Source organism: Sciurus vulgaris (assembly GCF_902686455.1).
Source record: "Sciurus vulgaris genome assembly, chromosome: 1".
NCBI lineage: Eukaryota > Metazoa > Chordata > Mammalia > Rodentia > Sciuridae > Sciurus > Sciurus vulgaris.
The window spans coordinates 30,025,035-30,051,809 of record NC_136461.1 but is presented as its reverse complement, the minus strand read 5'-3'; the positions used below and the strand labels follow the sequence as shown (position 1 = coordinate 30,051,809).

Here is a 26,775-nt window from a genome sequence, read left to right as displayed (position 1 = left end):
GAATGTCCTAGGACAAAAATTAATGCTCCTAACAAAAGCAAACCCAGTGCTTTTACACATTATTTCAGTATAGTCTTGAAAAGCAGGCATGGGCAGGGAGTGTAATCATTATCTATTTTATAGAGGAGGAAACTGAAACTCAGGTTAAAATAATATCTCTTCCTTCCTTCTATTTTATTTTGGGACAGGGTCTGGCTAAATTGCCCAGGCTGGCTTCTGACTTGTGATTCTCCTCCTCTGCCTCACAAGTCACCACTTCTCATTTTAAAGATAGGAAAAATGAGACTACAAAAGGCAAAACTGCTCACACAGAAACATATAGAAATTAGAGAAGCAATAATTTGAACTTTTCTACTCTTCCCTTCTCTACTCCCCAGCCATTCCATTTCTTGATGGGATCTCACTATGTTGGTCAGGCTGGTCTCAAACTCTCTGGGTTCAAGTGATCCTCCTGCTTCAGCCTCTGGTATAGCTAAAACCACAGGCCTACAACACAGCACCTAGCCATTCCATTTCCTCAATGTGGTTTTTACTGACATCTGAGATATTAGGGGAGTCTGTTTTAGAGAGCTAGACATTCATAAGGTCACTGCTTAATTTTCTCAGGTAAAAAATACTGATTAAAATAAATAGTCTAAATTAATCTCGTTCTCCGTGACAAAAAAATACAGATCTATTAATTTTAATCAATGTAAAACAGAAACAAACTTGGTTTAAACAGAACAGTTTCAAAGTAACACCAAATTTGCTTCCTATCCAATGGTAAATGTAGCTACTAACTCCCCAGAGATAAATTTAGCATATTCATGTTGTCATCCTTAGAGTTTCAAGAATTTTAAAAAGAATTTTTTTAGTTGTAGATGGACACAATATCTTTATTTTATTCATTTTATGTGGTGTTGAGGATCGAACCCAGTGTCTCACATGTGTGAGGAAAATGCTCTACCACTGAGCCATAATCCCAACCCAAAAATGGATGAATTTTTTTTTCTTGGTACAGGGGATTGAGCTCAGAGGCACTCGACCACTGAGCCACACCCCCAGCCCTATTTTCTATTTTATTTAGAGACAGGGTCTCACTGAGTTGCTTAGTGCCTCGCTGTTGCTGAGGCTGGCTTTGAACTCTCAATCTTCCTGCCTCAGCCTCCTGAGCCGCTGGGATTATAGGTGTGCACCACCATGCCCAGCTTCAATATAATTTTAAAGACTCAGATCAGCAGACTCAGATCAGCAGAGTATGAAACCCAGTTGTCTCAATTAAAAGGCAATAATAATGATTATCCTTTCTACTTCATTGTTGTAAACATCAAACAATGAATATAAAAACTGCATGAATGCAAATCATGATGACTACTGTACCCAGCTTTAGCCCATCAGTACTGCTTCTAGTTAAGCCACGGCTCACTACAAGTCTCTTTGTATATATATATTCGTTCAACCTCTATCATCTCTTAGAAAAAATTGAGCCAATTCTATGATCACCAACCATAATTACCAAGCTACTGCCCATATGTCCTGGAATTCTTTACTAGTGACAACCTTGGAGACTGAAAATGCTTTCTGTGTTAATTTATCAATGGGGTAAGTCAAAGAACTTCAAAGAAGCTACTATCAGGGCTGGGCGGATGGCTCAGTAGTAGAAGCATGCTTCGCATATGCAAGGTCCTGGCCCAGAAGCACCAGGGGTGGGGAAAATATAAAAGAAAAATGAAGCAATCACCAAATAGGTAGAGGAAAGTGTCTAAATTCACCAGCTTTATTTCCATCTCTCTCTGAAGGCTGAGTTCCTATTAGAGCCCTTAACCTAACAGAAAAAAAAGTGAAGATAAGTTAACTAAAAGTCAAATTATAATCCACAATAATGCTACCTTTCCTGGTTTGGCTGGAAGGAATCAAAGTTTAATGCCTGGCTGGGGATGTGGCTCAGTGGTCGAAAAGACTAATTACTAGTAATAGCTGTGTGCCCAAAAAGTCAATGCAATTTTATTTTCCAAATCTTTTAATTTTTCTAAAATACCAAATTAGCTGGGTGCAGTGGCAGCCAGCCTCAGTTACTTAGCAAGACCTTGTCTCAAAATAAAAATTAAAAAATACTGGGGTGTAGCCCACTGGAAGAGTGCCCTGGGTTAAATTCCTAGTATAAAAAACAAACAAATGAACAAAATACTAAGATTTACCTCTTCAGAATGCCATCTTCCACTATCTTAAGGAAATGAAAGCAGTTCTAGTAAACTGGATCTAACCATGATAGTATTTTATGTTTGTCAAGGAAAATTTTGTGACTAGCTAGACAATTTTGTCTTTTGTTTTTGCACTATACTGGGGACTGACCCAATATTGAGTTACATTTCTAGCCATTTTTGAGACAGGATCTCACTAAGTTGTCTGGGCTGACTTGGGATTTTTAATCCTCCTACCTTAGACGCCCAAGTAGCTGGAATTAAAGGTGTGTACCACTGCCCCTGACAAGTCTGTCATCATTTTAGCGACGCAATATACGTTTTGTTTCTTTAACTCATGAAACAATTATGGTAGCCAATCTCAGTTATTTTCATAGATAAAGAAATCTTTCTGCGGAACTGGTGGACCTAAGAGAGTTCTGAAGGAACAATGGTGATGACAAACATAGTATCAGCCAACACTATGGAGCACCTAACAATGGATCAGTTCCCAACTGTAAATATATTACATATATAAGCTCATTTAATCCTCTCAATAATATTATGAGGAACTATTATTAACATACCACTTTAATGAATGAGAAAACTGGAGCACAGAAATGTTGAATGACTTGCCTGAGGTCACAAAGCTAATGTGATAGAGCAAAGATTCAAACTAAAGTCGCCAGAGCTCAGTTGCTCAGGATCTCTACACCATGCACTTTCAATTATTCTTGACAGAAGAGAAAATCTTTTTCTTTTTTGGTACCAGGAATTGAACCCAGGGGTACTTAACCACTGAGCCACATCCCCAGCCCCCTTTTTAAATATATTTTATTTAGAGAAAGGGTCTCACTGAGTTGCTTAGGGTCTCCCTAAGTTGCTGAGACTGGCTTTGAATTCACCATTCTCCTGCCTCTGCCTCCCAAGTTACTGGGATTACAGGCATATGTATGCCTCTTTTTATGAATGAAGCACAAATATATACCCATGGTATAAAAACTGATCTGTGATATTAAAATTTCAAGAAGGGGGAAATTAGCAAAAAAAAAAAAATGTGTAATAGAAAGGAAGGGCAATGAAGGGGAGATCATGAAAAAAAGGATGGCAAACACTGCTTAATACCACATAGCCCTTTTTTCAGCATGCAGATAAGACTGGTCCTGTGTTTTGCTAAAATGGCCTCATTCGTTATTTCATTGACTAAATATGAGTTCTGTGCTTATTATATATAGCAAGCAGTAGGCATAAAATGATAAACAGACCCTAAAGAACACCTTCTTTAAGGAACAGTTTATCAGGGCTGGGGTTGTGGCTCAGTGGTACAGCATTTGCCTAGCATGTGTGAGGCACTGGGTTCGATCCTAAGCACTGCATATAAATAAATGAGTAAAATAAAGGTCCATCAACAACCAAAAAAATTAAAAATTAAAAAAAAAAAAAGAAACAGTCTACAACTAAACAAGCAAATTTAACACAATGTGATAAGTACTCTGACCCTCTTAAGGGGCAAGGAGTTTCAATGGTTTCTTAGAAGAGATGGTGTCTTAGCTGGATTCTAATGGAAGAACAGGGATTAACCAACCACCACTGAGAAGGTAGATATGAAGTAGGAGGAGAATGGCACCTCAGGCAGAGATTAGCAGCATGAGAAAACGTGACAAATCCGAGGAAGTCAACCCGGGTATGAGATGGTCAATAAAGAAAGGGAAAGAAGATTCGAGGGGAAGGAACAGAAAGATGAGGCTCAAGGATCTACAGCCAGATCAAAAATGACCTCATAGATCAAAACAGTGCTTCAGAAAGATTCCTTTGGCTGTAAAGTGGAGGACGGGTTAGAGATTTCAACGTAAAGGTGGGAAGACCAGTGGGGCTCATTACAAGAATAACATACATAGACCTGCAGGTGAAAGTTATCATATTTCAACTGACTATGCAGTTATGTATCTGTTTTTGTTTTGTTTTGTTTTTTCTCAGCAGTACTGGGTATTGAAACCAGGGGGCTCTACTACTGACCTACATCCCCAGCCCTTTTTATTTTTTATTTTGGGACAGGATCTCCCTAAATTGTCCAGACTGGCCTCAAACTTGTGATTCTCTGGCTCTGGCCTCAGCCTCCTGAGTCACTGGTATTATAGGTGTGCCACCACTCCTAATGTTTCTGAATTAATGTTAGCATATTTAGGCATACATGCATACCCATGTATATTGCAGTGCAATTCACAATAGCCAAATTATGGAACCATCATAGGTGTCCATCTACAGATGAATGCATAAAGAAAATATGAAGCTGGGTATGGTGGCTCATGCTTGTAATCCCAACAGCGCAGAAGGCTGAGACAGGAGAATTGAGAGCTCAAAGCCAGCCTCAGCAAAAGTGAGGCGCTAAGCAAGGGTCAGTGAGAACCTGTCTCTAAATAAAATACAAAAAATAGGGCTGGCTCAGGGGTCGAGTGCCCCTAAGTTCAATCCCCAGTACCAATTAAAAAAAAAAAAAAAAAAAAAGAAGGAAAATATAGCATATGTACACAATATGAAGTTTTATTCAGCTATAAAGAACAAAATGTCATTTGCAGAAGAATGCATGAAACCTAAGAGCATTAGGTTAAGTGAAATAAGCCAAACTCATAAAGTCAAGGGTCATATGTTTTCTTTTATATGGAAGTTAGGAAAAAAGGAGAATCTCATGAAAACCGAAGAGAAGCTAGTAGAGTAAATAAAGGGGGCCAGGAGAGGAGAAAAGAGAAGGTACTAGGCAAAGAAATTTTACCAAATTATGTTATGGGGATGTAAGAATGTCATAATGAATCTCACTATTTGTATAATTATAATAAAACACCTGAATTGTACATTTTAAAGGGTAAATTTATAGAAAGTGAATTACATCTCAATAGCTACTGAAATAACAAGTATCAGGTCATGCTTATGACATTAAAGTGTCCCAAGTGGGTAAAAAATAATAACAACAAAGGTTTTTCAAAGCATTGTGGGACTGGTAGGCATAGTACCCTCTTTTGTGTCATAAAAATACGAAAATGAAAACAAACATTGCAAAGTATTAAACAATTTGAGAGACTGACTCTCCAAAAGGTAAATTACTCACAGTGCCTTCAACTTCTGAGTAGAGTCCTGACCAGAAGCTGAAAGTACTTTTATCCAGTTGATACAGTCGAGATTTCTCAAATGTTTCAGAATCCATGATCTGTGCTAACTCTGGTGGTACATGAGTTGTTGTTTTATATATCCTTCTCTGAAATATTTTAAAGAAAACACCTTTGTTACTGTTTTGTTACAAAACAGTCAATTTTTTATTACAATAGTAGTTTATGATCAAACATTGCATGATTTATAGCATTAACTTGTCACTTAAGCCTGTAAAGTGTGTTTCACACATACGAAAAGACTGCATTTCGTCAAGTACACTAATTACTGAAACAACTGATGCAGGAAAGTAAAAACAGAACAAGAGAATATGAGTCTAGTTGACTAGATAAAATTAAAATTAGGATTATCCTCACACTTCAGTTTACATACGCAAACCAAAGCTTTAACATCACAAGGATGCCACTCATTCTGGGTATGACATATGTCCTATAATACAGAAGAAAAAATTTTGTGGAAAAGAGAAGTAAACATACTAACCACAGTAATTAGACACTGTGGTTGGTCATTAAATTTGGTCCTAGAAGCCAAATTAAGAGAGATTTAAGGAATCACAGAAACTTACCATGTATCTAAGATCAATTTTCTCATTATGTCCAATTACTAAAAGGTAATTTTGGCCCATGGGACATACCACAAGGAACAGATACCAAAAAAAAAAAAAAAAAAAAAAAAAAACGTCTTCTACAATAGTTTCACAACAAATGCTTTCTCTATATATACTGAGTGTCAATAACAGTTGAGGGCATTAAAGCATAACTTAGTGGAGGCATTATTGAAGTTGTTCTTCTGACTACTTACTATTAAGTAGTTATTAAGAAGTAGTTATTAAGGCTTATTATTAAAGAAAGGCAGATAATCAATGTCTTGCAGTTCAATTTTTTTTTTTTTTTTTTTTTTTTTTTTTTTTGTGGTGCTGGGAAATTGAACCCAGGGTCTTACCAGTTGAGCTATCTCCCCAGCCCCCTGTCCAATTTTGACATCACATACTATGTGTTTACTTTATGCAAAGGATCTTCTCTAAATCATCAAGATTCTGTATTAATGAAGGCATAAAAGAGCTATGTTAGCATAGCTATCTATATAGCTTAACACCTAACTTTGAATATAGTGGACTAAAGAGACTGCGATATTACCCAGAAAATGACAGGGAAAAATTAAAAATTGTTTATAGATTCATGCAGAAAGTAAATTGAGAAAAAAAAATTGCAAAGGGAAAGGACTGAAATGCTCAAGAAAGAGAACAGTTAGAAAGGTTTTACAACCATCATCATCAGTGACAACACAGAAGATTATAAGTAAAGCAATCAACAGTGAGAGACTACAATAAAACTGTCAATTAAACGTTTAAACTCATTTAAAAGTTCTTATCTAGCCAGGCACAATGGTGCATGCCTGTAATCCCAGGAACTCAGGAAGCTAGGGCAGGGGATCAGAAGTTCAAAGCCAGTCTGGGCAATTTAGTGAAACCCTGTCTCAAAAAATAAAAAGGACTGGGGATGTAGGTCAATGGTAAAGCACCCCTTGGATCAATCCCCAGTACTAAATAAATAAAAAGAAGTTCATAACTCAGGTGAGGTGATCCATACTTATAATCCCATATACTCAGGAGGATGAGGCAGGAGGATCCAAAGTTCCAAGCCAAGCATTTAGCAAGCCTCTGCCTCAATAATTTTTTAAAAAAGGGCCAAGGATGTAACTCAGTCTTGGAGTTACTGGGTTCAATTGCCAGTAAAAGTTTAGGTCTCTAACTTTTCAAGCTGTTTATTATGGTTATCTCTATGGAATTGTTATTAAGTAACTTTTGCCTTCTATTTTACTAATTTTTTTTTCAGTGCTAGAGATTGATCCCATGGACTGAGGCATGCTAGCCAAATGCTCTACCACTGAGCTACAACCTTAAACACCCCTCCTTTTTTTTTTTTTTTTTTTTTTTTTTCTGTTTGTTACTAGGAAATGAACCAAGGGATGCTTTGCCACTGAGCTACATCCACAGTTCTTTTTTTTTTTGAGACATGGTCCAGTCGCTGGGATTACAGGTGTGCACCATTCTGACTGGCCCCTAAGCCTCGTTTAAAATTTTGAGGTAGATTCTTAATAAGTTGCCCAGGCTGGCCTCCAATTTTTGATACCCCTGCTTCTGCCTCCAGAGTAGTTGGGACCACAGGTGTGTGCCGCCAGGGTACTATTTAAAAATTTTTAAACGAAAATAATGTGGACCCTTTTATGAAAAACAATAAAATGGTTTTTTTTTTTTTTGTTTTTGTTTTTGGGTTTTTTTTTGGCAAAACATTTGTACTTTAAGGCGATTAAAAAGAAAAAGGAAAGTGCAAGTCCTTGGAAGGATTGCAACATCTTTATTTTCAGAAAATGGTTTCCTAATCCTGTGGTTGAGCATGATAGTAACACGAATGTCATGGGGAAGTTGTGATTCTAATATGTTAGCAGCTTCCTCTAGGAGGCTTACGCCAAAGATAAAGGAGTGAGTCTGGACCCAAAGATCCTAAGAAGCTGTGAAGCAAGCATAAGCTCACACTTGAAGGCTGGCCTTTTTCTTTCTTAAGGCCCAACAAGCTTGGGTCTCACGAAAACTTCCCGGAGGTACCAAGAATCCCTTAAAGCCACAGTCCGCCTTAGGGCCAAGTTAGAAGGCCCAGCACGGGCTAGGGTCCAAACTGGTGCTGGGAACGGAGCAAACATCAAGGACTGAGGGTCCATTCCGAGGCTGGCGGGTGTTGGGGTCAGGTGGGCCCTGTCTAGGCTCACCTGCCGCTGTGCTAGGAAGGTCTCCCAAAGATACACTGTCCAGGAAAAAAGCAACACCGCCCCGAAGATACGCTTCTCGGCCGGCATCTCCCACATCGCGTCCAGCGACGCCCACATCCCCATGGCCACCGGGTTCCACCAGATCCTTCAGCGTGCACCGGTGCCACACCGACACCCGTCCTCTCAGAGCGTCTCCGCGGTGCCACAGCGATATCGGTCCCTTCCGAGAGCCTCTACACAGACACCCGCCCCCATGCCAGCCCCACCGCGCTGCAGGCAGTGTCACAAAAACACTCTTCCCCTTGCCGACACCCGCTAGGGATTCCTACTTTATGGTAGAAAAGGACCAGCCCCACCTTCCTCACTTCCGGCCCAAAGCGGGCGGGAGCCCAGACGCTGAGTTCCGGCCCCGGCTCAGCGGCGTCGCACCAACTTCCTTCCCCCGCCTCTAGACGTTGGGTTCCTGCCCAGGGTTCTGGCTCTCTTCCTGGGCCTGGTAGAGCGGCCGAGGGCGGAGCTTTCAAACCTCCCGAGGGGCGGTTCCTTTAGGTCTTTTAGGGCTTTGGTTGCCCAGAATGGGCTGCGGCATATGCTGTGCTTTCCTGGGATAGGACGAGCCGACAGGTATTCAGGGTTTAGCGGTCGCCCACCCTTGGGCCACCATCCCCGCCCTGATGTGGCTGGGATGAATGGGAGAGTACTGTAGATTTCCCAGACTCTAAAAATCTCTCCTCTAGATTCGTGCTGTCACACTGCGGTAGGTGCAGCCGTGGGATACCAGAAGAACGAGGCAAGGCATTGCACATGGACTGTTTTGGCCTTTTGGGGGTATTCTGACTTAAGTTATATTAGTGATGAGAATGACAGTAGCAATGAGAATTTCATTTACAGATCTTACGTCATCCACCTCAAGTGTACCCGGAAGCGGCAAGTGTGTCCGGGAGCAAGGCAAGAATAGCGTGAGTTAGAAATTTCTGCGATGAAAGGCCTGTTCTTCATCTAGAGGACAAACTGTGCTCAAGCCTCAGTGCCATTTCCGTTTCGGATTCAAAAGTGAAATGTGTCACAACACCTGTTCACACTTTTATTTCACTTGAAAAGCTAAGTCAGAATTTGATCAAAAGTAAATCTAATTGGTTAATTGGTTCTATAGACTGGTGTTTCTAAGTTACCTAATTTCTTTTAACGATAAATTAAGCTAAATCTGTATTTAAATTACAGTGATACTGCGCCAGGGCACACTATTGTAATTCCAACGACTCTGGAGGCTGAGGCAGGAGAATCCAAGCCAGCCTCAGCAATTTAGCGAGACTCCATCTGGAATTTAAAAACAACAACAAAAAATAGTAAACGGCTCTAATAACAGAATAGCAAATTATTTTGTAGGTAAGATGTTCTCGGGTTCTTTGTATTCAACAAAATTAATAGTTAACCTAATTGAATTGTCAGCTGATGAAATATTACTTTTGATTCTTGGACTATAACTCAGAGAGAAGCCTCCAAATTGATTAACATTACTAAAACAAAACTACTAGCTTTTCATCTACTTATTTGAATATTTCTTAGCATTGCATTTATTAAAACAAAAAAGGAATAGAATGGAAACTGAACCCTGTTGATTTAGCAGTAAGAAATACTCATCTAAGTGCATTAATTAAGTGATAGGAAAGCCCCATCCATCTCAGGACTTTCTATGTGCTAGGCAAGCCCTCTCCCTACTGACCTTCCCGTTCCCCAGCCTTAAGAAAAGCATTCTTAATAGAATTGTACCACTTATGTTTCTGTATTATCAAAATTTGTTACTGTGTTCTTTTGACTAGCTATATACTAAATAATTGTAATGATAATGCAGAATTTTTTCTAATACCTAGAACCATAAGAAACAGCGAATTGTTAAAATTTTACTTTCCTGCATATTTTATTGCAAAGATGTGATCAATAAAAGGTTTTTAGACATAATTACAAACTAATTAATTTACATTTGGATAACATGGCAGAAGAGAACCTAAATATAAGTTGGAGATGATAAAGGAACAATGTTAAGACTGTCTTGCCTGCTGGAGAGGGGCCACATTGCCTCATTTGTCTTATCTCCAAAGCTTCTAACTCAAATTTTCCCCTTACTTTACCCCAAAAGACATTTCTAACTTGTGAGATGGCCTGCATTCTCCCCTGAATATATTCCTTGCTTTACTAAATAAATTTCTCTGCCTACTGGGGTAGGGTAGAGAGAACGATGTTGAAAAGCTCATTAATGTATTTTTTTAATGGATGAGGGTGTTTATTCAATTGTTATACATACTGTTGGATACATCATAAAAAGCGATTTAACAGTTTTTAAATGTCAGTGTTTATAATTTCTAGAATTTACATTCTTGCAACTATTTAAAATTAAGTTGAAAACTTTTAGATGGGAGCATAAACATCAAAATATTCTCTTCTAACCACGATCAAGTGGGGTTCATCCCTGGAATGCAAGGATGGTTCAACATTCGTAAATCAATAAACGTAATCCATCATGTCAATAGACTTAAGGATAAGAATCATATGGTTATTTCAATTGATGCAGAAAAAGCGTTCAACAAAATACAACACCCTTTCATGCTCAAAACACTAGAAAAAATAGGGATAGTAGGAACATACCTGAACATTGTAAAGGCTATTTATGCTAAGCCCATGGCCAACATCATTCTTAATGGAGAAAAACTGAAACCATTCCCTTTAAAAACGGGAACAAGACAGGGATGTCCTCTTTCACCACATCTATTCAACATTGTCCTCGAAACTCTAGCCAGAGCAATTATGCAAAAAAGAAATTAAAGGGATACGAATAGGAAAAGAGGAACTTAAGCTGTCACTATTTGCGGATGACATGATTCTATATTTAGAGGATCCAAAAACCTCCTCCAGAAAACTTCTAGACCTCATCAATGAATTCAGCAAAATAGCAGGCTATAAAATCAACACGCATAAATCTAAAGCATTTTTATATGCAAGCGATGAAACAGCTGAAAGGGAAATGAGGAAAACAACTCCATTTGCAATAGCCTCAAAAAATAAATAAAATAAAATACTTGGGCATCCATCTAACTAAAGAGGTAAAAGATCTCTACGATGAAAACTACAAAACATTGAAGAAAGAAATTAAGGAAGACCTTAGAAGATGGAAAGATCTCCCATGTTCTTGGATAGGCAGAATTAATATTGTCAAAATGGCCATACTACCAAAAGGGCTATACAGATTCAATGTAATTCCAATTAAAATCCCAATGTCGTACCTTACAGAAATAGAGCAAGCAATCATGAAATTTATCTGGAAGAATAAGAAACCCAGAATAGCTAAAGCAATCCTTAGCAGGAAGAATGAAACAGGGGGTATCACAATACCAGAACTTCAACTATACTACAAAGCAATAGTAACAAAAACAGCATGGTATCGGCACCAAAATAGACAGGTAGGTCAATGGTACAGAATAGAGGACACGGACACAAACCCAAATAAATACAATTTTCTCATACTAGACAAAGGTGCCAAAAATATGCAATGGAGAAAAGATGACCTCTTCAACAAACGGTGCTGGGAAAACTGGAAATCCATATGCAACAGAATGAAACTAAACCCCTATCTCTCACCCTGCACAAAAATCAACTCAAAATGGATCAAGGACCTTGAAATCAGACCAGAGACCCTGCATCTTATAGAAGAAAAAGTAGGTCCAAATCTTCAACTTGTTGGCTTAGGATCAGACTTCCTTAACAGGAGTCCCATAGCACAAGAAATAAAAGCAAGAATCAATAACTGGGATAGATTCAAACTAAAGAGCTTTCTCTCAGCAAAGGAAACTATCAGCAATGTGAAGAGAGAGCCTACAGAGTGAGAGAAAATCTTTGCCACTCATACTTCAGATAGAGCACTAATTTCCAGAATATATAAAGAACTCAAAAAACTCTACACCAAGAATACAAATAACCCAATCAACAAATGGGCTAAGGAAATGAACAGACACTTCACCGAAGAAGATCTACAAGCAATCAACAAACATATGAAAAAATGTTCACCATCTTTAGTAATAAGAGAAATGCAAATCAAAAGTACACTAAGATTCCATCTCACCCCAATTAGAATGGCGATTATCAAGAATACAAGCAACAATAGGTGTTGGAGAGGATGTGGGGAAAAAGGTACACTCATACATTGCTGGTGGGGTTGCAAATTAGTGCAGCCACTCTGGAAAGCAGTGTGGAGATTCCTTAGAAAACTTGGAATGGACCTACCATTTGACCCAGCTATCCCACTCCTCGGCCTATACCCAAAGGACTTAAAATCAGCATACTACAGAGATACAGCCACATCAATGTTCATAGCGGCTCAATTCACAATAGCCAGACTGTGGAACCAACCTAGATGCCCTTCAATTGATGAATGGATAAAGAAACTGTGGTATATATATATATACAATGGAATATTACTCAGCCATAAAGAATAATAAAATTATGGCATCTGCAGGCAAATGGATGAAATTGGAGAATATCATGCTAAGTGAGATAAGCCAATCTAAAAAATCCAAAAGACGAATGATCTCACTGATAAGTGGATGATGACACATAATGGGGGGTGGGAGGGGGGCAAGAATGGAGGAAGGAGGGACTGTATAGAGGGAAAAGAGAGGTGGGGGGGTGGGGGGAAGGGGAAAAATAACGGAATGAATCAAACATCATTACTCTATGTAAATGTATGAATATGCAAATGGTATGCTGTTACTCCATGTACAAACAGAAACAACATGTATCCCATTTGTTTACAATAAAAAATATATATATTCTCTTCTAGGGTCATCATTGCTATGCCCTCTTTACTCTTCTTGTCCTTGTCTGTGAGTCCAAAGCCTCACAGAAACTTCTGTCACTCAAACTTTTGACTGAGAGCACAAGTTTAGGGTCAAGCTGCTTGAGTGCCAGGCATAGCCATATCACATAATTAGTTAGTTACTTAATCTCTCTGCATCAGTTCTTCATTAGTACTCACCTCCTTCTTGTTAGGATCAAATGAGAAAATTCATGTAAAGCTGTAAGCAATATACATGACCAAATAAGTACCCAGTAAAGGCTAGCTACTAGCTCTTCATACTAGGGAGAATGGCATCATAGACAGGATCTATCTCCATGTCTGAAGAGAGAGAAACAAGAAGAAGATGTGAAGTTTCAAAAAGCCAAAACCGAAGTTCATTCATTCAAGAAATAATATCTGCAAAATACCAGATATTGCTAGGTTCTGGGGTGAACCAAAGCCCATCCTTTCCTGGAACTTATATTCTTAGTGGGCAAGGATAGATGGAGTGAGAGATGAGAAGCAAATATGTCACAGTAAAAGTGGAGTTGGTGGTAAGTGCTATGAAGAAAAAGATGGGTAAGGGGAATAGAGTATATTGGTGTGAGGGGCACTAGTTTACATAAGATGGTCAAGGGAGGCCTTTAATACTGACCAACAGTTGATCACAGACACCCCCCCCCCAAAAAAAAAAAAAAAAAAAACTTGGGTAATGGGGAAAATGTCAATCAGAGTGAACAGCAAGTGCTAAGACCTTGAGGTTTGACAATGTTTAACCCATCTGAAGACTGGTAAGAGGGTAAGAAGGAAGGGAAATGCACAAGCTCCTAGTTAGAACCTTTTACTCAGAATGAAAAATAAGCCATTGGAGTTTTGAAAAGTGATATCCCTCTGACTACTGTGCAGAGGATAAATGTAATAAGGACACAGATGGAAGCTGGGGTCCAGTTAGGCCATTTCAAGAACTCAGGTGAGGTCTGAGGGTGTAGTTCAGTAGTAGAGCCTATGCTTCCTATGTACAAGGCCTGGGCCCAATCCCCAGCACCACACACACGTAAAAGTATTCGAGTGAAAGATGATGACTAGGACTAGTGTGGTAGCAGTGGATAGATAAGTGAGTTACAGAAAGTGAATAACTATGTATTCACTTTACAGAAAGCACCAACAGACTGGTCTGTATGGAATCTACAAAGAGGAGCTTCATGGTTGGGCATATAGCTGAGTTGGTAGGGTGTTTGCCTCGAGAGCACAAGGCCCTGGGTTCAATCCCCAGCAAACACACACACACACACACACACACATAAGAACCAAAAAAGAAAAGAAAAAACCAGGAGTTTCAAAGTATTATCAACTTTCTACTCCAAAGTCTGGGTCTTTTTTCCCTCCCAGAATTGTAGAACTAATAATAAGACTGAGCACCACTTGAACATTGAAGGAAACTTTTATTCTTGGCCAAGAATAAAACTTCCCACCCCTTGGGAGTCAGGAGGATATATATAGAGAGAGAGTAAAGGAAGTGAAACTAATAAAAGGAAGGAATATTCATGTCTTTTATTAAAATGAAGTTAGAGGTTTGTTTAGCCATCTGAGACCACACCAGTTTCAACTAGCCCAGCTGAAGAAGAACTCTCAGTCTTCAGACATCCTGTCCTCAAAGGTAAGCAAGATTAAAGCCAGCATGGTGGGACACACCTATAATACCAGCTACTCAGGAGAATGAGATTGATGATTGCAAATTCATGGCCAGACTCAGCAATTTAGTGAGATGCTGTCTTGTTATGGTTTACATATTAGGTGTCCCCCAAAAGCTCACGTGTGAGACAATTAAAGTTTACAGGTGAAATGATTGGTTCACAAGATCATTAATCTAATCAGCACATTAAACCCCTGATAGGGATTAACTGAGTGAAAACGATAGGCAGGTAGGGTGTGACTGGAGGATGTGGATCCCTGGGAACCCGTGCCTTTGGGGTACATATTTTAACCTTAAAGAGTGGAGCGGGTTCTTCTACTTCTTTGTTCCATGTCCTGAGTTGTTTTCCTGTTCCACACTTTTTGCCATGATGTTCTGCCTCACTTGGGCCCAAAGCAATGAAATCAGCCATTTGAAACCTCTGAAACTGTGAGCCCCAAATAAACTTTTCCTCCTCTAAAATTGTTCTTGTCAGGTCTCTTGGTCACAATGGCAAAAAAAGCTGACTAAAACAGCACTCATGGGTTAAAGAGGGGAAAAGAGAAAAGAAAGAACAGGGTGGGAGAAAAATTCAACTAAGATACCTACACAGTGAAAGACCAGGGCAGGATAAAATAAACAAAACAAAACAATACAAAACAGGCTGTTAATGGGATCATTGCCAACCAGAGAAAGGTTTGAATTTGGAGGATAAGAATTTTCCTCCATAAAGTGGTAGACACTGCTCTAGGGGTAGTTCATCAATCTAACCTAAATGATAAAATAGCTCTCAAACTCTTCAACTATCTTGCCTTGATTCTCTGATTCCTATTAATTGAATGAATGCTTGGTACCAATTTCCTATGACTATGGTATGAATCAATCCCTCCCTCTCCCTCTCTCTCTCTTTCACACACACACACACACACACACACACACACACACACACCTTTCTGAGGAGCTGAAAGCAAGGAATGAGGTGACCCCATCAGTTTCTATCACACTGTGGCAGTCTAACAGGAGCAGCCAGTCTGTTTTATCTTTTGTATCTAGCTTATTCTACTTTGTTTACCACATAGGCGTCTAACTCTACATTACTCCCTTGTTAAAAGACCTATAATGATACATTTATGACAGTCCAAAACCCAAACTATATTTTCATCATAAGGGTCTCTCCAGAGGCAAAGGAGACAAGACCTCTACTTGGACCTTCCAGGCTCTTGACATTTTACAGGAAAGAATTTAAGGATACTTCAGATTTTAACAAAGAGGAGGAATCAATAGAAAGTCAAAGGTGAAGGTACACATTCTCGAGCAGAATGAAGGTTATCTTTAGAGTGAGAAGTGCTCTGTGAGGGGTGGCACGGGAAGGCGTGGGATAGCAACATCAGCCTGGTGAACTCAATTCTTTGAAGATCTATAGAAGTTGATGTGATCTCATCTCCCAGTATCTTCAATGACATTGTCTCTTCTATCTGGATGATGTTTGGAATGTATCTACATTATTGGTTTCTTTAAATACATCTCCTTTGCTTTATCTAATCCAAAAATACATTGTGTAGACTAATAGTGTACTTAAACTCTGATTAAAATGAGGCAATTTTCATAGATAAATTAATTTATAATGTCTCTAAAATTTGTAGTTCTCTTAGAAATTTGGGAGTGATAAGCCTGGAGGAAAAAAACAGATCTGGGAAGTAAGTCTGACTGTGGGGCTTTTAGATTTACAGCTGATGTCTCTCTTTTCTTCCCTTTTGTCTTCTTTCTGCCTATCTTTATTCCTTCTTTTCTACCTCAGGACGGTATGACCTTAAAGGTCCTTCAATACTGATATCAGTCTAGTTACTATTCAAGGCCCTTTTTCTAGATTAGCATGACACTCCATCAGCAGCACAGTAACAAATCTCTCATCTAAACTGTTGGATAATGCATGTTGTCAACTTGCTTCTGTTCAGTTTAACATATCATGAATTAAAGCCGATTTGAAGATGAGGTTAGAATTTTGCCTGAACCCAAAATTCATAATTGTAACTCTGAAAATAGTGCATCAGCCAGTTTGAAATTCTCCTAAGTGAATTCTCCTGTTTCCTAAGTGAGCCATCCTATTTTCTTATATACACCAATGATGATCCCCAGGAGAACTATTTTCCTTTTCATTGCCTATGTAATCCTTTATGGGACACCTCAATGTCACTTCCTCTGCAAATCCTTTTCTGGCCCTACCCTACATTCACCCACCTATTCTTGCACTTGTACATTGTAAAGCCAAGTCTCATCTTACACAGAGGTTGCATTTTAACATCAGTGCACTAGGCAGGAATTATGGTCAAAATTACCCTTGGAAATCCTTTAGGAAGAAGACTGCTATATTGTTCTCTTGTTGATTAGCAGAAAGTTTTTCTCCAACATGGCAACAATTACTTTATTTGCACACCAAATGAAATACTTGAGATGCCAGATAGTTATAAAGTGTCTCAAATGACCATGATCACATTTATAGTAGCAAAAATTTCAGTTTGTGAAATCTGAGCCCTGCTAGAGAACCACCTACTGCCATCTCCTCAGTAGGCCCCTCACTATCTGTCTCCTCCTCTCCTCCCTCAACAGAGCACACATTCATTGTGTGCAATGCTTCCCTGTCAAGCTGGAGTCACATAATTTCAAGATGACACAGCCCCACTGTACTATAATTTCTTGTTCTGACCTTACCTGTCCCTTTGACCAGGCAATGCTCCTGAAGCACTGAAACAATGCAAGAACATTCAGAGGTAAAATGATTGGGTTATAAGAGCCTTCACCCAATCAGTGAATTAATCCCCTGACAGAGATTAACTGGTAATTGAGGTGGTACTTGAGGTGGGTAGGGTGTGGCTGGAAGAGACAGGCCATTGTGGGGCGTGCCTTTGGGGTATATATTTGATGAGCTAAGCTTAGTCCTTGATGTCTGATCATCATGTGAGCTGCTTCCCTCTGTCACTCTCTTCTGCCATGATGTCCTGCCTTACCTCCTGCCCTGATGGAATTGGCTGTCTACAGACTGAGACCTTTGAAACTGTGAGCCCCCAAATAAACTTTTCATCTAAAATTGTTGTCAGGTCTTTTAGAGTTGTGAAAAAGCTGACTAAAACACTCACCTTTGAGTAATTAATGCAGGAATCTCATGGGATGCATATTTTTCTTATGCCAAAGACCAGCACAGACCAGCTTATGTCTTCAGAACAGTCCACAGCACAGCACTTTCAATACTTCGGTCCCACCTCTTCAGCATGGATCCTAAGGCAGTAGCTCTGACCACCCTCCCTTCTTTTCTCACCCACTTTCATTCCTTTCCTACATAACTGCTTATGGTCTTCAGTCTGACAAGTGAGCACTACAATCCCAGACTCCTCCCACACACACACACTGGAAATTGAACCCAGGATCTTGTGCATGGTAGGCAAGTATTCTACAGTGAAGCCTCACCCTCAGAGACATTTTTATCTGCATACTTCATCTTACCCTACTATACACACAAGTAGAAGCTGGACACTATTGAATAGAGTGTCAGTTCTTGCAGGATAATTTCAATATAGTTCTCTATCTTTATTGATAACACCACTGCACACATGAGGGAAACAGTGTTTTTCTGGAAAAGACTGGAGTTCATCACATTTCAGATGTGGAAGTAAACCCTGATGTGGGCAAGGGACTCTGGCAGTCGGAGCAGCTACAGTAGGGCTCAGAGGAGCAATCTCTCTTCGTGGCAGGTTTTTGGGCAAGGATCATCCCTTCCAGGTCCTTCACTTTGTTTTCCACCATCTGAAGTTTTTTCAGAATTTTCTCTTGCAGACCCAAGGACAGGAAGAAATTACTACTGTTTTGATTCTGACCATTCCCATCTGGGTTGGCTAGCAAAGCTTGAAAAAAATCTGAGCCCTTCTTGTAAAGCTGGTAGAGTGTGATTACAAACAGCAATACTCTCTAAAACAAAACAACAGAATTTGAGTGTTATTCGTTCATTCAAGTGAAATGCCAGTTTACTATACATGCAAAAGATCTAAAAGTAACAGTAATACCTCATTTCTATGCCAAACTTTCCTTTAACAGAACATTTTCATATCTATTTAATCTTTTTAATATTATTACAAACTGAAGTGGTAGGCAGTTTTTCAGACCACTATACTTTGGAGGTATTTTTTGCATTTAATGAATAAATCAGGTGCAGTGGTGCACACTGTAATCCCAACTACTAGGGAGGCTAAGGCAGGAGGGTTGCAAGTTCGAGGCCAGTCTCAGCAACTAAGTGTGACCCTAAGCAGTTTAGGGAGAACCTGTCTCAAAATAAAAAATAAAGGGCTGGGAATGTGGCTCAGTGGATAAGCATTCAGGGTTTAATCCCCAGTACCAAAATAAATGAGAAGGGCTAGGGGTGTAATTCAGTAGAAGGCTTGCCTAGCACCTGTGAGGCCCTGGGTTCAATTCTCAGTACCAAAAAAAAAAAAAAAGAAAAAAAAGAAAAAAAATTGTAGTAATATTATTATTTGCTGAATCTGCCACTTGCTGGACTCTGTGCTAGAAGTTATATTGCCTATTTTCTGCATGACCTATTTATGCAGAAAAAAAAAAAGGAACCGTATTATCATTTAGATATCTTTTAAGTTTGATCCTGTCATTGTCCAAGGTCCATATTGGAAGTGGTAGAACCAGGACTAAAATCCAGGAATTCTCACTTCCAAGTATAGTGGTCTGAAAAACTAGATTTTCTGGTCATAAAAATTTGTTTTAATATGCTAAGACAGATTCCTGCTGGGATAGGAATAAAACCAATTGCCTTTTTTTTGTCGTTGTTTTTGTTAAAATAATGAGCCCTGCTTATTGAGTATGCACATGCTTTCTCTGAGGGAAGTACTGCTAGTTAGCCCATCTTACAGATAAGAACACTGGTGCTTAGAGTTTAAGTGATTTCTCTCAGGTCACAGAGCAAGTGAGTCAGTAGAAATTTAGGCCTATGCAGTCTGAGTCCAGAGCCACACCATTAACTATTCTGTAATAGCACTACCACCCCCTGCTTTTTTAAAAAGCATGTGTCTGAAAGCCTACAAGCTCATCCTTCTGATTGAGCTAAACCCAGAATTAGACTGTGTTACTTTTTGTTCCCTCTCTTCCTTCTTTCCAGTTGAACCCAGGAGTGCTTTATCAGTGAGCTACATTTCCAGCCCTTTTTATTTTATTTTTTTGAGACAGGGTCTAAGTTGCTGAGGCTATTCTTGAACTTGCAAATTTACAATCCTCCTGCCTCAGTCTCTGGAGTTGCTGGGATTATTAGCACACACCACTGTGCCCAGTAAGTTTGTTTTCTTACCTGACATTCTCCTATTAACTAACTGAATATGTATGTATGTACACATATGTATAATATATACATACACCTATACATATATGTGTACACACACGCTCTTTTCTGTTGAAGATCAGTTGGATAGCATTAAATGATATTTTGGAGAACTTAATTTGGAATACTAAAAATTGAGTTCAAATCCCAGCTTTGCCAGCTCTAACAACATGAACTTGGGCAGGTGATACCCAAGTTACCTCACAAAATGGAGATGATAATCCCTGACCTGCCTACTATGCAGGGTTTTGAGAGGTTGCTGGACCTGGTGGTATATATTTGTAAATCCCAGCTACTCAGGAGGCTGAGGCAGGAGGATTCCAAGTTTTGGGCAAACCTTGGCAACTTAGTGAGATCCTATATTAGATAGATGATAGAGATTAAAGGGCTAAGGATGTAGCTCAGTGGTAGAATGTCCCTGGGTTCAATCCCCAGAACTGCAAATAAATAAGTGAATGCTACAAAATAATCCAGTAATAACTTCTGCATTTATCAAGTAAATCACTATTTAAGAAAGTCCTCTTTAGGGTTGGGGCTGTAGCTCAGTGGCAGAGCACTTGCCTAGCATGTGTGAGGCACTGGGTTTGATCCTTAGTGCTGCACAAAAATAAATAAAGGCATCTAAAATAAAAAAGTCCATCTATAACTACAAAAAAAATTAAGTCCCCTTTAAATCCTTTCTTTTTATTTCTACTGAACTTCAATGCACCTCAGTTTCTTCATTTGTCATGTGAAAATAACCTCGATCCATTTCACATTAGCTACTGGGATTCCCAAAACACTTTGACTATATTATTAACAAGCAATTATTATTAATAATTAAACCAAAGAAAGTAAAATCCTGAATGTTTCTCACAATCCCAGCTAGTTAAATTCTTATTCCCCCAGAGTCCCTATATATGGATGGAGGCTTATTTTGTTAAAACATAATAATGAAAACATTGTGATGACTTTACATGCTTCCTATCAGTTAAAGAACAAGTCACAGTAAGAACAGAAATACCCAAGATCCTAGTTATTCTACAATGCTTATTCTATAAACATAATAGTCACTCAAAGATGAATAAGTGATCAAATAAGTTTTGGGGTAAGGTTATGAATTTGGTCTATTTTATGATAGCAGACAAGCAAAAGGTCATTGTAGAAAAGAGTATTCTTATGCTCAAAACCCAGTGGTGGAGGTTTTCCAGGATAACTTATTTTCTACCAGCTTGAGACATGGGTTCACCCTTGATCATCTGCATGGTCTTAAAGCTAGGTGGCAGCAATATGGGAGAAACAATCAAAATTCAATTTATAACTATTTAAATTTCTCTGTAACAAAAGAGTACAACCTGAATTGACCGAACACTTCGTTTCCATAAGACAAATAATCCTATTGCCAACAAAATTAAAAAGCAAATCCCCAGGATGATTTGCACAGCCGGAGCAAGATTATCTAGTAGCCCCAAATTTGTTTGCTGAGGCACATTAGTCTCTCCCAGAAAAGTTGCTTGCAGCCAATTCCATATTGTGCTGAGAGAGAGAGAATCTAAGAGGTTGTCCCAGGTAGAAGATGAAGGTGAAGATGGTGTCATTTTAATACAGCTCCAGGAACTACATGTGCAGAGGCTTCAGGAATCTAGACGTGAGTTAGGGAGAGTGGTCTGGGAGCCCAAGTGTTCTGGAGCCATTATGAGCTGTACTTTGTGATGTCACTGTTCCATAGTTCGGATCATTCTCATTCAAAATCAACCAAGCACTAGCCTGTTTTCAGTTCATTCACTGTGCTTTCTCTGATCTTTGGCTAGTCACAGCACTTTCCAATATAATTTTCTGCACTGATGAAAGTTTTATATCTGCCTTGCCCAGTGTGGTAGCCACCCATCACTTGTAACATGGGTAGTGGCCAGGTGTGGTAGCATACACAAGGGGCTGTAATCCCAGTCACTTGGGAGGTTGAGACAGGATTGTAAATTCCAGGCCTGCCTCAGGAACTCTGTCTGCTTAAAATAAATGAAAATACTGTTAATGCGGCTTAGTGTAAAGTGTCCCTGGGTTCAATCCCCAGTACACATACATAAATGTGGGTTGTGTTGCAGAGGCTCTAAATCTTACATTTTAGTTTTAATTAAATTTAAATTTCTACATGGAGCTCATGGCTAGTCTATTGGATAGTGTAGATGTAGAACATTTCCAACAATTCCTTGAAATGTACAGCAGTTATTTTTCACATGATGTGAGCAAATTGGAAATGTGAGAAGATAAGATTTAGAAAGGTCTTCTTTAAAAGTGAGTAGTTTACTTGGTAAATGTGGAAGCCTGTTACTACTGGATTATTTTGCATTTTCCATTCTTTTCAAGTCACTATAATTTAGAAATTGTGATCTTTAAGAAGGGTTTTCATATATTTGAGCCCTATTTACAAATGGGGATTCCACGTTCTTCACAAGATTTGTATTAGGAACAAATAGTATAATTTTATAAAACATTTTGTTAAGCAGTAGCATACTACACTGTAACCTGCATGATGTGTTATCAAATCAATGATTTACTGACTAGTACCTATCAACTCAGCAAGGCGGTGGGAAGACATTAAATGGATGTCCTGTTCCCAAAAACTTTCATGAAAAAGTAGTTCATACATGAATATATAACCTAAATTGTTAGATCAGATTACAAAGACAGAAAGAATCCAAAAAAGTTTGCAACAAGAAGGAGCACAAAGAGAAAGGATCAGTTATAACAAAAAAAAAAAAAATATTGACACATGAGTTGGAGACATAGATACCATAGGTTTTAATTTGTTCATTCTGGTTGAGAGAAAGAACAGGAATAGAGGAGCAAGGTGGAGAAGGAATAACAATTCCTTTGTACCTGCAGGAATAAGAGGAGCTCTGGAAGCTGCTTGAGTTAGCAGAGGCGTATAAGATGCTGTTGGAGTGCTTTTGTCAGAAAGAAATGATCAACTGATTTAGGAATGACTGCTATTAATGTTAAACCCACAGTCCACTAGCAACTGAAAGTCACCAGAATCCTTTCTAGCAAGGAATAAAAATCAAAAAGACTTAAGAGGGTGCCTGTAACAAGTCGAATGCAGTTCAGAAAATATTAAAGAATGGTATCCAGAAATCTTTTGGATAAAGATGGGATTATGACAACTGAAATATTTCCCAAGATTCCCTCTATTAGATTAGATAAGCACCTTACACTTCCAACAGTTACATCCAATTGTGCAATTTGGGGCTTAACAGTCATCTTCCCCATCTTCCCTATTGTAAATTCAAGATAGGAACCATATATCCATTTTATTGACTAATATATTTCTAATGCTTGGCATAGTAGGCATTCAAACATTTTTAAGTGAATGCAAATATATTCATAGGAAAAACTGTTCATTCATCAAGTGGTTATTGTACTTTACTATTTGTTTACACAGAAGCATTACAGAGTAGCTGTTAAGATAAGCCTTGGGAACTGAGGATGAAGCTCAGTGGTAGAACGCTTGCCTAACACGCATGAGACCCTGGGTTCAACCCCCAGCACTGTCCCCCCAACCCTGCAAAGAAAATGCCTTTTGAGTGTGATGGATCTGAATTTGAATTTTTTTTTTTTTTTTTTTTTTTTTTTTTTTTGCTAACTTGGGCAAGTTATTTAACCTAAGGCTCAATATCTTCATTTGCAAAACGACAATAATTCCTTTCTTGCAGAGCTATAATAAGGATTCCATAATTTGTGTGAAAAGAATCATGTCACATATATAGTTAAGGACTACTATTCATAGTGACATTTAAGACTAAATAAAAGGTATGGTAAGCCCCTAAAGCATAAGATGCCTCAGAGAAAATCCGGTCCAAAAAAACCATTTAGTTTTTGACTTCTTTTCGACTCATGAACACTGTGAACAATAAACTTAACACCATCTATGCAGGCATCTCAGCCCACCTTTAACAAGTGTCATCCACCCCATACACCCTCAAATCATTTCTACTCAGTAGTCTTTAACATCACACCTTCCTAACTTAAGAACACTTACTTTCAAGCCTTCAATAGATTCTTCACTATCTTTCAAATAAAATCCTAATGTAGGACATGGTTACGGGACACTAAAATGCCTTGTTTCTGTTTGTCTACCCAACCTTTTCTCCTTTGCCTCTCCTGTTTATTCTTCCAACTATAGTCACAGTATTCTTGTCAATGTCATTAACATTCAAAGCTGTTGCACCACAAACCCTTCCACATAATAGGCTCCCCACCCCCACAGGAGATTGAACCTAAGAATGTACAACTGAGCTACATCCCTGGCCCTTTGAGACAGGGTCTAAGTTGCCCAGGCTGGCCTTGAACTTAGGATCTGCCTGGCTCAGCCCTGAGTAGCTGGGATTAGAGGCATGTGTCACCTTGCCCAGAGGATTACCTTTACTTTACCTAGCTAACTTCTATTGATTCTTCACATTTGTTTAAATACCATGTTCTCGAGTAAGTTTTGCTGTGCTTTTTTGGTCCCCAACTTAATGTTAAATTTTATGGTAGAACTTTCATCTAATTATCTGTACTGTTTTAATATCAGACTTCTCTACTAGACTCTGATGTGTATGACACAGGAAACTTACACCCTGTTTCACACACTCATCAATCAAAAGCAGATGGTATGTTCTTGGTAAATACGTGACTTTTTACTAACTAGTCAGATAAATCTCCTTGGTCTCTGGTCTCCCCCTCCCCCCACACCACTCCCAGGCTAAATCTGCCGAATACTTTACATTTTTTTTTTTTTTTTTTTTAAATAGTGCTGAGCATTGAACTGGAACCTCCCACATGCTACTCAACTTGCCCCTCTGCTACTGAGTCACACCCTAAATCTCATTTACAGGTTTTGTACTCTCCTGCCTATCCTGTTTACCTTTCCCAAAGGGGTTTAGAACTCCAAATGCAGTCTGTCAAAAATATCTATGCCTGTGAGTATAGACCAAGCAGATCAGAGCAGGCCAGACTTTCTACATAATAGGTTACACATAAATCAGTAGTATAATGCCAAGAGACATTAGTCTATTTGGGGTGGGACATAGGAAGGGACCACCTTTCTTTCTTTCTTTTACAAAGCAAGCAAGCTTGACTTTTTCATAGGCTACATGTTAATCACAGAACAATATGCACAAGTTTTCCATTTCTATACTCCAATGAGGAAATGTCAACACTGGATATATGAGTTGATCTGTATGACCTGGTTTTCACCTGTGCTTGGAACTTTAGTCCCACCATTTACTTATTAATACTACTCAGCTTAATTATGGCAAGGTGATATTTTGGGTACTTCAATACCACCTACAACTTTATACCTGTTTTTCCTTCTCATTAAGTGCCCCTCCCTGCTAGTATTCTAGAGATCAGAATCTAAGCTTCTTCTATTTGTGTCCTTATAGAGGACACTTCATCTGTATCTCAACTTCATTATTATCTGCCAAAGGAGGATAGGGTTATAAAATTCAACAATTTAATGTGAAGTGTTATAAAGTGTAATTACTCTGAATTCTAACAGCACTCTTCACTTTGTATTCCAGGTCAGTGCTTCTGTAATTTTTCTGTGCCTATGAATCATTTGAAGATCTTACTAAAATGTAGATTTTGGTACAGATCTGCGGCTGGGTCTGAAAATCATTTTTAATAAGCTTCTAGATGATGTCCAGGGTGCTGGCCTATTGCCACTTTGTGTAACAATGTTCTAAGTCCCTTCCCTTTCCTTAAAGTAAAACTCCAAAATGGCTTTGATAAACTTATTTTTGTCTGCCAAAGAATCTAGAAATGCATTTAAATGTGTGTGTACCTAAGTATTTGATGAATGAATGACTGTGTTCTTGACTCAGGTTAGTAGGCAATCTGGGACTGAGAGAAGACAGAGACAGAATGCTCCTAGTGAGGCTAATAAAACTCTCTTTTCCATAGTTCCCCATCCTCTTTCACATATGTACACATGAAAATGGGGGGAAACACTGAAGAGAAATCTGGAAAAAAGGCAAGAAAGCAATTGTCTGGAGCTGTTGGTTCCTATCTACCATTTTAGAGGGGCACATTTTAACTGAAAAAGGTTTTGAAGACAAGTCAATACTTTCATGTCTGTGTAAAGGTTTAGACTTTTAGAGTGAGGAGGCAGCAGAATGGAATTCTTGGAGGACCCAACAAAACAAGGAAACAGGTTTCAGGGTGAAAGAAAAGGTCTTGAAAGCCTAGCCAGGGAAGAGAAAGGGATATAAATAGTGTCTCCTCTCTGCTAGCTAACACTAATGGCTGAAAACCTCATAAGAACAGACAATGAAGCTGCTGCATTTGTGAGAACGTACTGCTAGCCTTGTCATTCACTGTCCACTGAACTCAACATGACCAAACTCATCAGTTTGCCATGCTCTTCCCAAACACCCATCCATCTTTTTGTATTCCCATCTTATTGGTTTCATAACTGACAAATCTTTGTTTTCCTCAAATCCTTTTCTTCACCCTTCAAGTCCCAACAATCCTGTCTCTTTACATATCTTGTTTTATCTGCTCTTCCCTTTGCTATAATTGCTGTGATTACTTCAACAGTCATATTGCCTATTATCTCATTCTTGGAACTTCAAATCACACTCCACATTTCAAGTCATCTATAAATTAATTTGAATGTGTTACTTAACATCCTTCAAAGGTTCTCAGTCGCTTATAGATTCAAGCCCAAACTCTTCAGTGTACACAGGTTCCTACTTACCTCTACAATAATCTCGGCCCTTTTACTGCTAGCATATCAAATTATTTGTAGTCCCCTGGAAACAGGCCTTTGAATTTGCTGTGCCCCTCACATTCTGCT

At 38.9% G+C, this 26,775-nt stretch overlaps 2 protein-coding genes across 2 annotated transcripts in view; both read right to left on the bottom strand.

Annotated features, from left to right (window-relative positions):
* The window catches only part of ZMPSTE24 (zinc metallopeptidase STE24), a 49,145-nt gene extending 40,708 nt beyond the window's left edge, over window positions 1–8,437 (bottom strand). Inside the window, exons 1-2 of the mRNA XM_079113470.1 lie at window positions 8,088–8,437; window positions 5,263–5,409 (exon numbers count right to left, since the gene is read on the bottom strand). Coding sequence (XP_078969596.1) covers window positions 5,263–5,409; window positions 8,088–8,210 — 270 coding nt within the window. The 5' untranslated portion in view covers window positions 8,211–8,437. The remainder of the gene's footprint in view (window positions 1–5,262; window positions 5,410–8,087) is intronic.
* A 9,730-nt stretch (window positions 8,438–18,167) lies between these two features.
* On the bottom strand, window positions 18,168–21,715 carry TMCO2 (transmembrane and coiled-coil domains 2). The gene is made up of 2 exons (XM_079128692.1): window positions 21,293–21,715; window positions 18,168–18,547 (listed from the first exon to the last, which is right to left on the bottom strand). Exons 1-2 carry the CDS (start codon window positions 21,533–21,535, stop codon window positions 18,233–18,235), a joined length of 558 nt encoding a protein of 185 aa, XP_078984818.1. The 5' UTR covers window positions 21,536–21,715; the 3' UTR covers window positions 18,168–18,232.
* Window positions 21,716–26,775: the final 5,060 nt, after the last annotated feature.